The sequence below is a fragment of the Atractosteus spatula genome, chromosome 8 (assembly GCF_055471065.1).
Source record: "Atractosteus spatula isolate fAtrSpa1 chromosome 8, fAtrSpa1.hap1, whole genome shotgun sequence".
In the NCBI taxonomy this organism is placed as follows: domain Eukaryota; kingdom Metazoa; phylum Chordata; class Actinopteri; order Semionotiformes; family Lepisosteidae; genus Atractosteus; species Atractosteus spatula.
The window spans coordinates 27,591,924-27,606,800 of NC_142713.1; the positions used below are offsets into that span (position 1 = coordinate 27,591,924).

At 36.8% G+C, this 14,877-nt stretch overlaps 1 protein-coding gene across 3 annotated transcripts in view; it reads left to right on the forward strand.

Moving 5' to 3' along the window:
* zfc3h1 (zinc finger C3H1-type containing) overlaps positions 1 to 10,877 on the forward strand; it is a 33,137-nt gene extending 22,260 nt beyond the window's left edge. Inside the window, exons 24-35 of one of the 3 annotated variants that reach the window (XM_088923187.1) lie at positions 9 to 249; positions 1,432 to 1,537; positions 1,617 to 1,815; positions 3,814 to 3,908; positions 5,174 to 5,281; positions 5,477 to 5,581; positions 5,981 to 6,146; positions 8,212 to 8,312; positions 8,687 to 8,788; positions 8,949 to 8,988; positions 9,734 to 9,796; positions 9,908 to 10,877. In XM_088923187.1, coding sequence (XP_088779313.1) covers positions 9 to 249; positions 1,432 to 1,537; positions 1,617 to 1,815; positions 3,814 to 3,908; positions 5,174 to 5,281; positions 5,477 to 5,581; positions 5,981 to 6,146; positions 8,212 to 8,312; positions 8,687 to 8,788; positions 8,949 to 8,988; positions 9,734 to 9,796; positions 9,908 to 10,045 — 1,464 coding nt within the window. In that variant the 3' untranslated portion in view covers positions 10,046 to 10,877. Of the gene's footprint in view, positions 1 to 8; positions 250 to 1,431; positions 1,538 to 1,616; positions 1,816 to 3,813; positions 3,909 to 5,173; positions 5,282 to 5,476; positions 5,582 to 5,980; positions 6,147 to 8,211; positions 8,313 to 8,686; positions 8,789 to 8,948; positions 8,989 to 9,733; positions 9,797 to 9,907 lie in introns of those variants that run through there. The other 2 variants (XR_016091460.1, XR_016091459.1) reach the window with 2 other exon arrangements.
* Positions 10,878 to 14,877: the final 4,000 nt, after the last annotated feature.

Sequence of the window (14,877 nt, forward strand, 5' to 3'; positions counted from 1 at the left end):
CTTTTCAGAATGCTTTGAAATCGACAAGCAATGAGAGAAGCATTGCCGAGCACCTCACTAGAAGCGATCGGTGCCTGGCCTGGTTGGCTTACATTCATCTCGCCGAATTTAACAGCCTTCCCAGCAGCTTGTATGATCCAGCAAACTCAAACCTGTCCAGAATCGTTTCTAGGGAATTTTTTTTCATTCCTTGGCAGTCCCCAAAAGATGTGAAGACTGACCCTGACATGCTCCTTGCACTATTTGAAGGCAAGTGAAATAAGGAAGCTACACTTACGTTCTGATTCTTTCCCATTAATAACCGTTTTGAATTACAGGGTTTTGCACGCATGTCAAAATAATTTCTCATTCAGGAGTCTTACTCTGAAAACTGGTGCTGCCAAGTGCCTTCTTTTAAGCAGCAATTTATGGATAGCAGTGTGTGGAATAATTACTGAGATTGTCCTCCTAAAGCTATTATTCATAATGTCAGAAACAGCACTATGATCCAAAAATTGGACCATACCAGCAACTAGTAAATTTACAGCTTCTTCTGACTACAGATAGACAAATTTGCCAAAATACACAATCCTGGATGTTCATCTCTGCCTACTAAATGTTAATTCGTTAAAGATGAGTGAGTTGTGTAGACAGGGCACATCACAGGCATTTGGTGGTTTCTGTTGCATAACAGTCATTACTGGGAATCTCATTTAAATGTTTTTGAGCTCTTATCAGTGGACTTTTGCTACCTGATACCAGACTCAGGACACCGGATAGTTTATTATCAAAGTGCAGCATGGCTTAACTTGAAACCGCTTTATAGCTGTCTCGGAAGCCATTGTACTTGAGCAGAGATCGATAAGGTTGTATTGAGTAAAAACTGAGAAAGCACGAAAAAAAATCTTCAATTTACAATGGGGTCTTTGCCAATCTGAATTCCATTTATGATTCTGCCTTTTTCTTGATACACCAAGATTCTTTGATGTTGAACTTTTTACTGTCTGAGCTGAAATACTAAACATAAATATTGCGTAACTGTATGAATGGCTTGCTTCAGTTCCCAACTCTGACCTGTCCTTGACAGCAGACTTTGGAATTGTAAAATCTTACAAAGGAAGAGCATTCACTTGAAATTTGCATTGTAATTTTTACTTGTTTGTGTCCTTGAAGATAGGTTGTATTTTTCTGATGTTTTTTCTTCTATTGAAATAATACAAATCATATATTTTAAGTGTTACAAAAATGCCCCTTTAATCTATCATTATGATCCGTCTAATATTTTCTGCCTTAACAGACCGGGATATGTAAATGAACCTTTCAAGGTGCTTTTCCCAGAATGTAATGAATGTATAGACTGTATAAGAAAGTGTTATATTTAAAAAGTCAAATTCATTGATATCAGTTTTTAGAATTGGTTAGAACTCGCATAACGTGGTTTATTCTTTACAGATGCTGTGTGCCAATGTACTGATGAGAGCTCTTCCCTTGAAGAGAGGATTACAGATTGCTTGCCTTTGTATAGAAACATGATTCTGCTGAATCAGCTTTTGGGGAGGTAATATGTTCATTCAGGGCGCATCTTTCCTGGCTTTGATGGCATTTAACTAGACACTAATGTTTTTCTTCTTTGTTAGATGGGAGGCAGCTGTCAGGCTTTGCGAGACACTTTTGGAGTCTTGTCCTTCTTGCTGTGAATTGCTAGAATCTCTGGCTGAGCTGTACATTCAGAAAGAAGAGACTGAAAAAGCCTTTGAAGTTTGGCTTGGTGCTCTGAAAAACAATCCTCATAATGGGAAGATCTTCTATAATGCTTGCAGATTACTTGTGTTACAGGTGAGTTACAAAAATCATATTTTGAACCCTAAAATAAGTCCGTAGGTGTCTTGCTAGTTTTGATCTCACAAGCTCACATTTTGCTGAGCTGTATTTTTTACAGAATAATTTCAGCACATACAGGACTCTGCCCTAAATTAACTAATTTCCTGAATTTTGTTATAGGCACCTGCAGTAACTCTCAAGGTGACACTCAAGGCCAGTCAGGTTAGGGTCAAAACATGCAGGTCAACTATGGGTTTTTATTTTTGGTAATGGTGCAGATCAGAATTTTTGATCAACAAAAAACTTGTTCCAAGCACAAAACTGATTACCTTTCTGGCATGTCACTGTGAGGAGCTGATTTTTTTTTTATTTGGTGCTCTGCTGGTTCAGCTACATTAAGACATAACTAACATGGAAAAGGTAACTGTTCAGTAGGTAATTAAACTGGCATTTACCAAGATCAATAGAACAGTCTGTTCTAAGGTGAGAGTGACACAATGATAATAGTTCAATAAGATAATCGGATGCTTGGAAATATTTTAATCTTGAAAGAAAACAGTAAAGAATTAGAATTAGTGAACTGTAAAATGTGCAAAAACATATTTTCGGATGACAATCGTAGCCCTGGAGCTTGATCACACCTGAAACTAAAGTGCCGCTTCCTTCCTGGTGGGGAGAAATTGTCCACAGTTTTCCTCACTAATGTAATTAAAGACTCCCAGCAAAGTCCACAGGGAATCAATGCTAAAACTGGTAGCAAAGATAGTGACTTTGAAAAATCTTTTGAATCAGGTACCAAAGATTTGACTGATTGACATTAGTGCTGGATTGGAATGTGTTGATGCTTTTACACCTGAAACAACTGCTGTTTTCCTAAATACAAAGTATGCTAAAGAAATTCTGCATAGTGTTATGCCTGAACATGGAGAATACTTCTCAAAACTGGTCGTGGAACGATGACGTTAGATATGTGAATGTACAAATACTACAAAATCGGTTACATTTGTTTAACGACGCATTACTTTGAGGATAAGTGGGTGCTAAAGGAAAGAGTGCTGTGTACAACTGAATGGAACAGTTCATGAAACGAATGAGAGAACATAAAGGCAGCTGTCATACTGTCGCTATGGAGGTTTGTTTTGGATGATCTGTTCTCAAAACCAGTCGTGAGCAAAGAATTATTTCATGGTAGGATTTGTTTTTTAAGAAAAAAGTAGCCAGCTGAAAGCAAGAAGGAGAAACAACATACGCTTTCTACATAGTAATTTGACAAGAATTTAGAGGCTGAGTTTTCAGTTAATTGTTTAAACATTTTAAGCACAGTTGTCACAACATTCGTCCCAGTACTTAAATGTTTTAAAATGATAACTGCCTTGAAAAGAGTGGGTTTAATGTTGGATTAAGTTAATATTTCTAATTTGAAATCTTTAAAACTGCAGAAACAATGTATGGCCTTACGTAGGCTAGATTTTTGTTGGTACTCCAGGATGTCTACGTTGTGGGTATTGTTTGATAGGGTACGATCAGATTCTGGGTAATACATTGCCGTTTATGGCAGTTCAGGATGAGCTAGTATCGGGTGGCAGTGAATCTTGAAAATCAGGCTAACAAGAACATCTCTGCCCTGTCCCACGAATGGAGAACTAGTTGTTCTTGAAGTTCTCTTTGTAAAAAGCTCATTGAAAAACTGTTAGCATCATGCTAAGTTTTACATTTGGTTCTTTTGAGGACAATGAAGTGCATTTTGTCTCCGATGTGCCAAGTATCTTAGTTTACAAATTGATTAAAATTGTTTTACAGATTGCAAATGTTCGAAAAACAGCTGAATCATTTTAAATCCTTGTGGGATCCTGACATGTACGTCTAGGTATCTACTATTATATTGACAGGTGCAACAGTAACACTGATTAAAAGGTTCACATACAACAGTTTTTTAATGACAAGAAAACCCGGTAAGTTTCTAACACTGACATATATACTCTAACCAACATAATCTTATCTGTTTCTACACAGGAAAAATCGCATACCATAGCCCCTCTGTTTCAGGAATTTGTTATGTCTTTCTGTGAAACTGCAGCGAGTGAACAGCATCCTGTAAATGTTTTGCGGTAGGTTTCTCAGGGGGTGGAAAAAAGGTAAAACAATGAAGTATATTGTCAGTTAAGGGTTGCTCTATGCTTCAGGAACTTCTAAATTGATTTTTCATCTCTGTGATGGTCTTTTAGCGATAGTTCCTAACTTGTTAGGTGATAATTAAGCAAACGGTATTAGTCATTTTAATGTCACTTTTGGTTGAACTGAACGGGATGCTTTCTCGCATGCTAAAACAAACAGTTTTGAGATGCCATTACTGTTTAAACACGAATGACCAAACATTGGTGCGCTGTATATGGAATAATTATTGCTTTGCTTGTTTTTTTTATAGAATCCTCAGCTTAAAGTATTTTTTGAAATGCATAACTTGTATTTAAAACGATGACAAGGTACACGTTATACGATAAATTCATTTAGCAGGGGTCTAGATCATTTTCAGTATTTTTAAATTTCTTAAGATTCGCCTTATTAAAAGCCATTATTCTGCATTTAGGCCAATTTTTGCAATTAGTTACTCATGTTTCTGGAATTATGTGCATCTTTAGACTTGAGTATGTTATGCAAAAATCAGTTATGCAAACTCATTGTTGTGGTTCTCAGAGCTGGAGTTTGCAGTGATGGTTATTACCTGTGCTGGCTAATGCAAACTTCCTAACTTTTGGGATGTCAACGCTGTTTATGGTCTTTTGGTTTGTCTCAGTAAAATAGTTAAATAATAGCCTGTGTGTGGCTCTGCCATCAAAAAATAACCAGCTGGTCGTGATGCGGTAGTGGGCTGTTTTATGGATTCTTCTTGCAGGCAATAAGTGATAAGACTGACTTTTAAGATAACTTTGGACATACGTCAGGGCTTTGGGAAAAATTGTGACAGCGTTTGGTTCCTTGTTTGAACCTGTCTTGCATGGCAGAATACCTGTACAGGTACCTTTGCTAATTTGCATCTTCTACCTTGTAGGGGTTGGTTACCCATTTATTATTTATATTTGTCCATATTTTAAAGAAATTAAGATTCATACAGGTTGGTTCCACTTGTCAAGAGTAGATATAGTCAAACCACTGGCCCAAATGTAGAAAGAGATTGCATAGGTGTGGAAAAGATCATATATTTTTTTCCATTTTGAGGATTAGCTAAAATGCATTTTTAATTTAGAAATGAGAAGCATAAAACCATCCTAATTTAAAATTGTTAGTCCATTAGTTGTATTTTTAGGAATATTTTAAAAAATCAGTCTAAAAATGGACAGAATTACACACTGCCTTCACTTTTTTTTCTTTTTAGCCATCTCCTCAATATCCCAGTGCAGAATCATTTCAGGGCACCTTGTATCAAACAAGAAGTTGGCGATTCGCTCAATAAGCAGATACCCTTCATGTGGCTTATCTATTGGTAAGTAAAATAATCTCTTACCAAATAACATTGCTCTTTGCAGTCTTGCAATATCATGTATTGGCAGATTATTTGAATCTTCTATCATTGTTGTTAATTAGCACCTGCATACTCTGAAAAATTCATACAAACCTTTTTTCAGCACACTTTCCCTATGCTTTCATTGGTTAACGTGAAATATGTTTCTTAAAACAGCTTGTGGCAGTCTGTTCATGCCAATGTAGGGGAAGCAGTAGACGCCTTTGAGAGGGCCCTGGGCACTGTAATGCAACATGATGTAGTGCAAAGACTGTGGCTGGAGTAAGTAAATAATCCTTTCATTAATATTTAGTCTGCTGAATCATCCTTAGCATATGTTCCACTCAGTAGTTAATAGTAGGTTTTCTTGTACTCGGGGATTAACTGACGTGTCCCCATTTTGCCTTGCTCTCCCTTAAACCCTTTTAGAATGGCATTTGGAAGCACTAGAGAATCTCTGTGCTTGGGTCTGGAACATTACTAACAATCGAGCACTTAAGCATGCGCCATGACTTATTATCCTTCTCTGTTCACTTATTAGTCAAACTCTTTAGTTTTGCCATCTTTATTTTGAGCCTTAAAAGAAACGGCATCTTTCGTGGCAAAGCGTCTTTCCAGTCTTACAGAAGCTGTATTTGTGGTTTATCTGCTTCAAATCTAACAGTGTTGTTCTCTTTCCAGTTATCTCCTTTTTACTAGTAGTAGACTCATTGGATCCAAATTTAAGAACCGAGACTTCAAAATGTTTACAGATCTCGTGCACCGGTGCCTGGTGACGGTTCCCACGAGATTTACTGTTCCTTTCAGCAGTGCAGATTACTGGACCAACTTCCAGTTCCACAATAAGGTAAAGAAACTCGTTGTGCTTCAGAGAGCATCTTTTCCATCATCTGCTGACCAGATGGCGAACAGAAGATAAGCCTTTGCATTACAAGTGGGAAGTCCTGTGTTTAAATTATTCTCCTGTAGTAGAATACTTTAGCTTTGTGTCCTACAATGTATTCTCTTAATGACTTGAAGGAAAACATCTTGTCAGTGTTTCTCTCGATCAAAACCGTTTTCTGATGCACAGCACTTGTGTATTGTGAAAATGTGTGCCTCTTATTGTGGAAGCGACAGATTGTAATGTTTTACCAAAGCAAGTCAAGCAAAACCAGCAACTACTGGAAGGCTCCAGAGTGGCTCAACCAGTGAAGGCGCTCATTCGGAGTGCAGTCTGAGCCCTATGTTCCAGATGTTGTTGGTTTCAGATGTGGGCTTCAAGTATGTCATTATCTGGCTGCAACCAAGATTCCCCAAGTAGCGGCTTGCAGTTGACTGTGCTTTGCTGGGGTTGGGTATGATTGAGACCCCTTTCATACTTATGTTTAGGATGGCCCTGGGCCATTGCAGAGCCACCTTTTCCCAAGTGTGAACAGTCTCAGAATAAAACGGCTGGCTTAATGTATGTGTATATATATATGAACACATGCATATAATTGGCCCTAGGCTGCCTTTATGCATTGCTATTCCCATTGACTGCCATATTTGAGCCACCTCAAATATGCCAGTGAACAAACATTGGACCTTCCAGCACAAGTCCTGTTGGAAAATAAGTAGCTCTTTGAATTGACATGTTCAGCATGTACGTTTTTAATATTCAGTGGCTTTTCAATGGTTGCCTTTAGCAGTATGGTAGTTTGGACATTTTGAAGTTTTAAACAAGAGTGCCGGTCAGAACTACTTACTTTCCTAAATGTGTAATACTCTACATTCTAGAAAATAAAAGTACAGTAGTTGGAAAGTGCTTGTATTCCAATTTACAAACCCTTTGCGTTGCGAAAGACTGAAGAGATGTTTTATTGTAAAACTGAATGCCTCTGGTCGTTGTGGAAACACACATTCTTCAAAACTGACAAGTTTGTAGATTGGGTGGGCTGTCGGTAAAAGCTGCACAACTGTATCACAAGTTTCCCCACCCAGTGGCACATCCAGAATTAGTTTCTAATATTTGAATATATCACTGCACATGATCACATTTGTTGTTCAGGTCACAAAGTAACAATTCTTAATACTTCATGTGTGTGGCACTTGGTATTAAGGTAAACAAGATGTGAAGTATTTCAAATTGTCAATGGACAGTTTGTCTTTGATCACATTAGTCAGTTTCGGATTAAAAAGGTAGCTTTTGTAAAAAGCAGTATCTTTTTTTGGTACTTATAAACCTGTTGAAATCTGCTATGTGTTTAAACATTTCTCAGTAATAGACTGGAGAAATTCAGACATAATACTGAGGTTTTTCAGGGGAATGTAAATCAGTCAAAATCAAGCTCTGTCAAAGCATGTAAATGAAAATGTCTGATGTAGGGTATTAGTCCTATGTCAGCTTTCATGCCAACAGTATTGCATAAAATGAAATCTTGTCTCTTTTTGGCATTTCCCATGTAATACTTCCAACTTTACCTTAGATTTACATTGCCGAAAATGAAGTATAGTTCTATATAGCTCCACCAATGTATAAAACTAACCTGTCTGCTCTGGGCTCTGAGATTCACAGTAGGGGGAAAAGTATAAAAAAGTAGCCAATCTATTGCCTGGGTGCAAACAGCTATGCGTTGGCCTTCACGGTCTTGTCGATTAAAGGAGGAATAGCCTTTGTGGCCCATTTCCTCGCATTACAGGAAACTGTGTTTAAGGAGTCCCATGTGCCGGTGATCCTACCAGATAGACTGTAATCTCCTTAGATTAAATATCTCCCTTTATGATCTTCAGAAAGCAAAAGCTAACTGTGTCTTGCTGAGTTAGGTCCAGTTGTCATGTCAGTTGCTTGTCAGACTTGAAGTTATAAATTAGAAATAATCCTATTTCGTTCTAGATATGTTTGTTTGAAGTGCCCAGTTTGTCCTCTGAAAGATTTGCCATGTATTCCACAGGTTATATCCTTCTATCTGGACTGCCTTCCTCAGTCTCAGCAGTCCTCTGCCTTGGAAAGACTCAGATACATCATGCCAACAAATACTGAGCTGGCACTAAGGTACCAAAAAACATACAAGATTAGCTGCACCAGTAATCCCAGTTTTCCATGCTGAATGTGATCTGAAATGGTTTTAGTTCACATATGGGTATTTGATTTTTGTTCTACAGAAAACATAAGCATTGTGTTGTGGTGAGAATTGAAGGCTCTCCAGTCTCAGATCATTGAATCTCATTTCGGCTTATTAGTTATATCTGCTTTTTTGTCCTTTTTCAGCTGTGTTTTCGAGCGTTTGTTCGGTGCTTTGTTTTTTTGTAAATTGGCCTCTTCCCCTGACTGTCAGAAAAATGTGAACGAAAAATTTCAAAGAAATAACTTGTTTTTCAGGATCATTTTGTAATGGCTGGAATATTAGTCTCTTTGTTATTGTCTAGGTTGCTGCGACAGGAATGGCGTGATGGCAATATTCAGCATCTAAAACTGCAGGCCAGAATGTTGACCACTAGCATTCCAAATTGTCTTGCAAACTGGAAAATGTAAGTCTCTTTATAGTGAAAACTTTTCCCTCAAGGTATAATGTGACTGTAATGATACGGTAGAATCTTTCTCAACAAAGGATGTTTTTGTTCTGAACTTCCTAATATCCTCCTTGCTTGATTTATGCTGACATCCTGTTTTGCCTTTATGTATCCTTAGAGCCATTGCTGTTGAGAATGAGCTAAAGGGGCATGCAGAGGTAAGTTTATGAAAGTGGGCAGAGACAAATGACAGAGTTCAAATTACCTGTAGTATCCTTTTTTTATGACAAGTATCCGTAGACCATTTTAGCCTCTTCTTGCATGTGTTCTCTTTGTTGAGATTTCCAGAGTTTTTTGTGCGTTTGTTCTCGGGGGTTTAATTTTCTTGTAATGTTTATACAGTGAAAACATCCATACAAGGGGTTTCCAGCTTAGTTTCTAAGGGGACTAGTGTCTTTCACCTTACCTCTGTTACATAATCCTCAGAAATGAAATGGATCCACTCTCCTGCCTATTACCATTGTCGTGAGAGTTATTGGTTTTCACTTAAAAATATGGTCCTTGTTGAAATTGACTATTTGGTTGTCTTACTAGAATCTGACTTGCCCGTCTCAATAATATCAATAAATATTGTCATTAATCTAGATCATGTATAATCAATGCGATGATCCTTTTTTGTCGTTCCAATTGATGATGATCAAATGAAGCAAATCTTTTCACTTTCATATGCATTGTATAGCCTAATCTAGTTTTTTAGTGCAGATGCTATTAATACAAATTTAATATCAACAATGAAATGCTTGCTTATGTTGGTGTTGGGGCATTGCTTCAGCCATGTTATAAAGGAGTTCAGTTTTCCCAGCAGGCAAAAAAATTATGGATTGCACTGACATGTCAATGTATAGTGAATGCCTTTATTTTTTTTTCTTATGCCACCAACAAGTTGCCATCTTTGTTTTCTAGGTTCGCCACCTTTATCGCCAAGCTCTTCTAAAGCTGCCTCTCTGTGCCATGCTATGGAAAGATGTAATTTTTTTTCACTTCATGTTTATTGCTCTTTTTACGAACTATTCTGTAAATGGTTTTCATGCTGGATTGTATTACTGACAAGGTGCTTTCCTTGTTTTCTCTTTGCAGCGGCTCCTTTACGAAGCTGCAGAAGGAGGTAAAACTGATAAGCTGAGAAAGCTTGTTGACAAGTGCCAAGAGATGGGAGTGAGTCTAGACGAGCCCTTAAATTTAGGCTCAAACAGAACAGAGGGAAAGGATCACTGAACAACTGGTACAGTTAGTCTTCCATCCCCAAAACCTAATGGCCAAATGAGATAATTCTCCAAGAAATAAAAAAAAAAGTTTGCGAGAGGCAGACTTTGCAAGTTGTCAGTTCTGTCCAATACAGTATTCTTTCCTGATACCAGGGAACATTTGCAAATCAGGTTCCGATCATTGAAGATATATGGACTCCTGAATGTCCAAATTCTGGGCCTCTTTTAAGACTCTCCTTGCATCATGTACGTAAGTATGGTTCTATAAAATGACAGATGTTTTTTTTTTCTTTTAACTTATTTGTTCCTACTTTTTTTTTCGTACTGTCATTTTTTTAGTTGTTTTTTTTTTACTTGAGGATCAAGTTAATGCCTGTGACATCTTTCTGTGGTGTTAATGTTTACATGTTTTTTAGGAAGGCAGAATGTCTCCCGATGATGTTTTGTCTCGATTCTTCAGAAAATCTTGAAAGGTTATTTCAGGTTTTATTTTACAACGTAATCTGCAGGTAAATGGACTGGCATATGAAGTAGCTGCCAGGGTGGCATTTTAATGGCCCCACAGTGGCCTTTCCACTTGTGAGACTCTGCTACAGACTGCTGACTGGTGAAAATGTAAGAGTCCACTATGAGATGCTCGGTGAAACCTTGGTTCCGTGCACTCAAAAGCATCAGTACTCAAGGATGACTTTAATAAGTTTTATGTGCAATTTTGTTTTGTGAATTATAATTAAGGAGTCTAAGAACATTATCTCTAAACTGTTTTGTATAAAATACTACTTTGTAGTATTTCTATTTGAATGTGTTTATATTAAACTATTTTCAATATATGATTATGAAAACATTTGTCTTGGCTTTTTTTTACCCCCTTTGCTTTGCCCTTTTCACTGAACTACATTTTCAAGGGTTCATACAGGGTTGTGATTATTTATAACTTGTTACCAAAGCCCAGAGTGATTTAAAGTTCCCTCATAAAGAAAGCTTAGTAAGCTTTGGGCTAATAATGTCAAGAACTGTGGAAATTAAGGAGAAAATGCCAAACAAAACTGAGCCTTTTATTTTTCCCTCCCTTATTACTAGGGAATGGTTTCATTGGAACTGTTGAATTGCAGTATGGGATATGTTAAGAAGACATTTAATCAATTTCATTTTACAACAGCTAGATGTGCCATACAGGGCAAAGACCAGCATAGTTAATTTAAAAACATCTCCGGTCTGTAAACCATCTAATTGTTTTTCACAGTTAAATGTTTTAGAAATTCCTTTAAAAATTAACCGGAAATCTATTTACTTAGCGGTGATTTGATGAATAAAAAAACAGTTCCAGATTTGCTATTATTTTCCATTAAGTGTATGCAATACTTGTTTACTTTATTCACCACAAGGCAATGTGTTTATGTGGAATGGATTCAGATTAAAGTTCTGTTCATTCTGTTCTTTGAATTAATGTTCAATGTGCATTTCCCACACATTCCACATCTACTATAAAATGCAAAGAAAACATCCAGTAGTCAAAACACCAGTGTGAAAGATTGAATCTTTTGCACTGCAAAAAGTATTGATTTTCTGAAGTCATTTTTTAAACACTCCTTTTTATTATGGGCACCTTCTCTGACATGCTTTACAGGGAATCTTGTTTCAGATTGTTTCAATTAGGGATTAAAAGTGTCTTGTCCGTTTCTTCGTTAACTTCAGTCCTCTCTAACATCCATTTAAGGTTTAAAGTTTATTGACCTTGATAGTTACATATATAATCTAAATTGTATAGCTCTCCAGTATCTCTCAATCTAATGATGACAGACTTGTATAAAATATTTCTTGGACACACACAGGTACTGCCCAACTTACATTAGGGATATGTTCCACATAACCTTATGTACACTAAACTTTGCTCGAGTTTGGAAACTCTTTACATGGAGGTTCCAAATCCTAATTTCTAGTTATGGCTTGTTCTTCACGTTGTTAAAATGCTATTCAGTTGTGACTAAAGGTAGCAGCTGAGAGACCGCAAAAATCATATTGATGTCTCCATGAAAATAATGCAAACTATTAACGTGAGCACTGTTGTACAAAAAAGCCTCCTTTATCGTACAAGACTTCTGAGTTGAAAGAGTGAATGTACAGTATAAGAGTGTAACATTGGGCAGGAATAGCTTCATAATAAACTAAAACATTTCTTAAGCTGGCAGTATCAAACTTTAGTCCTCATGGAGCTACCAGACCTTTAAATCTGAATAAATGAAAGTCCCATACTTCAGCTGGAACATTTTTTAAGTACAATCCCTCAGTCACTGGAGTTATGTGAAATATCTTTTAATTTTAGCCTTGTCCTCCTCTCGCTGCTCTTTTCTTACCAGTGTTGAATTCTGGCATCCAGGGGACAATTGTAGTATTCTTATCCAAATATGAAACAGGCTTTGTCTGGAATATGTAATGAAATGTTTGTTGAAGGTAAGAACAGTTGAAATTGCTTTTCCAAGAAGGGATCACTGTAGTTGATGGGTTTGTGGACATGTACGGGTGAAGATGTTTTGGAACCTACCAATGAGAACATTTAATCAACAGCACGTAGCTGAAGAACTATGTTAAAACATCTTGTTGGCATGGGGAGACTGAAAGAGCAACAAATGGACTTCCAGAAAAACTTATGAAGCATGAACAGATTTCTACTGGGGCCTGTGAACAGAAATGGAATTCTGTAACATCTGATTGTTTAGGAAAGGTCTTCCACGGCTCTTTTGTCTTGTGGCTTTTCTTTGCTCAAGATGTTAGGTGTTTAATCTAAAAGATTTGAAGGTCATTTACTAATCAGGATACCCTTCAGGACCAGAGTTCCCGTACCTCAACAAAGTATGTTTACTTGATCAATAAATTCTAGGTGTTCTAAATCTTGAGCAAGAGGCTCAGGGTACCCTATACTGCACTGAAGCTCTAGCGCCAGATTTAGAGACTGCTGTTTTAAAAGATGCAGGAGAGTTAATCACTGATACCTGTTAAAAATATACAGACCTGGTAAGAGTTGTTAAAAATTGTCACAAGACCTGTCGGTTTCCAGCAATTAACTCCTCTGACACAGGGAAAACATTCTTCAAAAATCAAAGGTCCATGGTCCATCAAAGGTCATTTATCAGGACTGAACAGTGTGTAAATAAGGGATCAGTGTGTTGATTAAGGTAATGTCAAATGTTCATGTGGTCAGTGGTGTAAAGCTTTGCTGCTTTTAGAGTCGGTAAAACAAGGTTCAGCAGTGCCTCACTAGAAGCCTTGAAAAGAGCATTCCTAATTAAGACCAAAAGTGTCACTCTAATTTCAAAAACACATCAGAACTCTTCTACTTTACAAGCTCTCAGCATTTTCTAATACACTTTTTGTATTCATGTTGTATAAATCTCATACTATGGAAAAATAAGACATGTAGAAAAATATGTAACGGGTGTTAGCAAAGGAAAAACCTTATATGAACAAGTTCAGAGCTGGATGGATGTGCGAGCTGTTTGAGTGCTGCTGGACCAGGACTGGTTTAATATTAATGCCCTGCTAATATTATTGTGGAACCGTTTTTTTTCCAGACAAAGAACTTATTAAATAAAACAGCTTAATATCATTTAATCATTTCTTTATGTGTGCCATGTTTCCGTTAGCACAACAAAACAATCAAAAGGTAATTTATTTTAGATTATAAAACTAAACTCAGAAATGAAGAAATTGTTTTATTTTTTTTTTGTTTTACAAAGAACATTCTGACTTGTTTAATGAATTTCAATAAAAAAACTTGAGGCTGCAGATGGAATTTAAATGAAATTAAATTGCATCTTCATAAAACAATCACATGCAAAATGAACTCAAAAGATCAGAAGAACATTCTGGTGTCATTACTGTTTCTCAAAAACCACTGTTTTCCAGAATAGTCCTGCAAATAGTACCTCCGAGTCTGTTCTTTATAAGATTATGATCTGCATATTCATAATGTTAAACCTTTGTGTGGACTTTACTGTATACAGTATGTCTCTAGCTTGAGGCACAGACTTGTTAGGGATGGAATGTTCTCAGGGACAAAAAGAAGTAGAGTCAGTATGTCAGGCATATTCTGCTACAGTAAAGATACAGAGCATAAAGTAAACATCATACCTTATGGATAAATAACTAATATATATATTTAGATATTAGTTAAATCTTTTATTTGAATTTCTTTTTTTGCTTTGTCATTTCAAATGGAGAATTTCCCTCTAAAAAAGTGAAATAGTCCATTGCCATTAACTTTTGCAGATCTCAACGTGTTCCAAAGAATAAGAATTCTGTTTGGGTTATTTCCCTTGAGTGTAGATTTCCAGCAATGATAACTGGGCCCCACAATCAGGTTCTTCTATCATTAACATCTTTATCTGTGGAGCAGAGTGAAGTGGTCCAGTTACACTTTAATTGACTAGCTTAGCTTTATGCAAAAAGACACTGAAAACCTATAGGACTACAGAGCCCAACAACCAGAATGGGAGGCTCCAATTCCAGTTCTAGGGAGCCTTCAAACTGGGTTCTTCTTGTTATCCATATATCAGTAAGAAAAGATCACATCATCTTTTATTAGTCAGATTACAGATCTTGATTAATAATGCAGATAATTGTCCAATAAAGATGCTATAACTCTTGGACCAGGAATGGAGACTCCTTCTCTTTTGTTTACTATTACGTGAAGCTATTGTTTGACTAAGCATACTAAAGCAGCCCTACCCATTGCATACTAATCCCTTTATCACTCTGTGGAATCACTAATTGGTCTGATTCTCTCTGTGAATTATCATTTTCATCTCTAGAAAATGTTTATGACTCATGTGATTCTGTTCTATT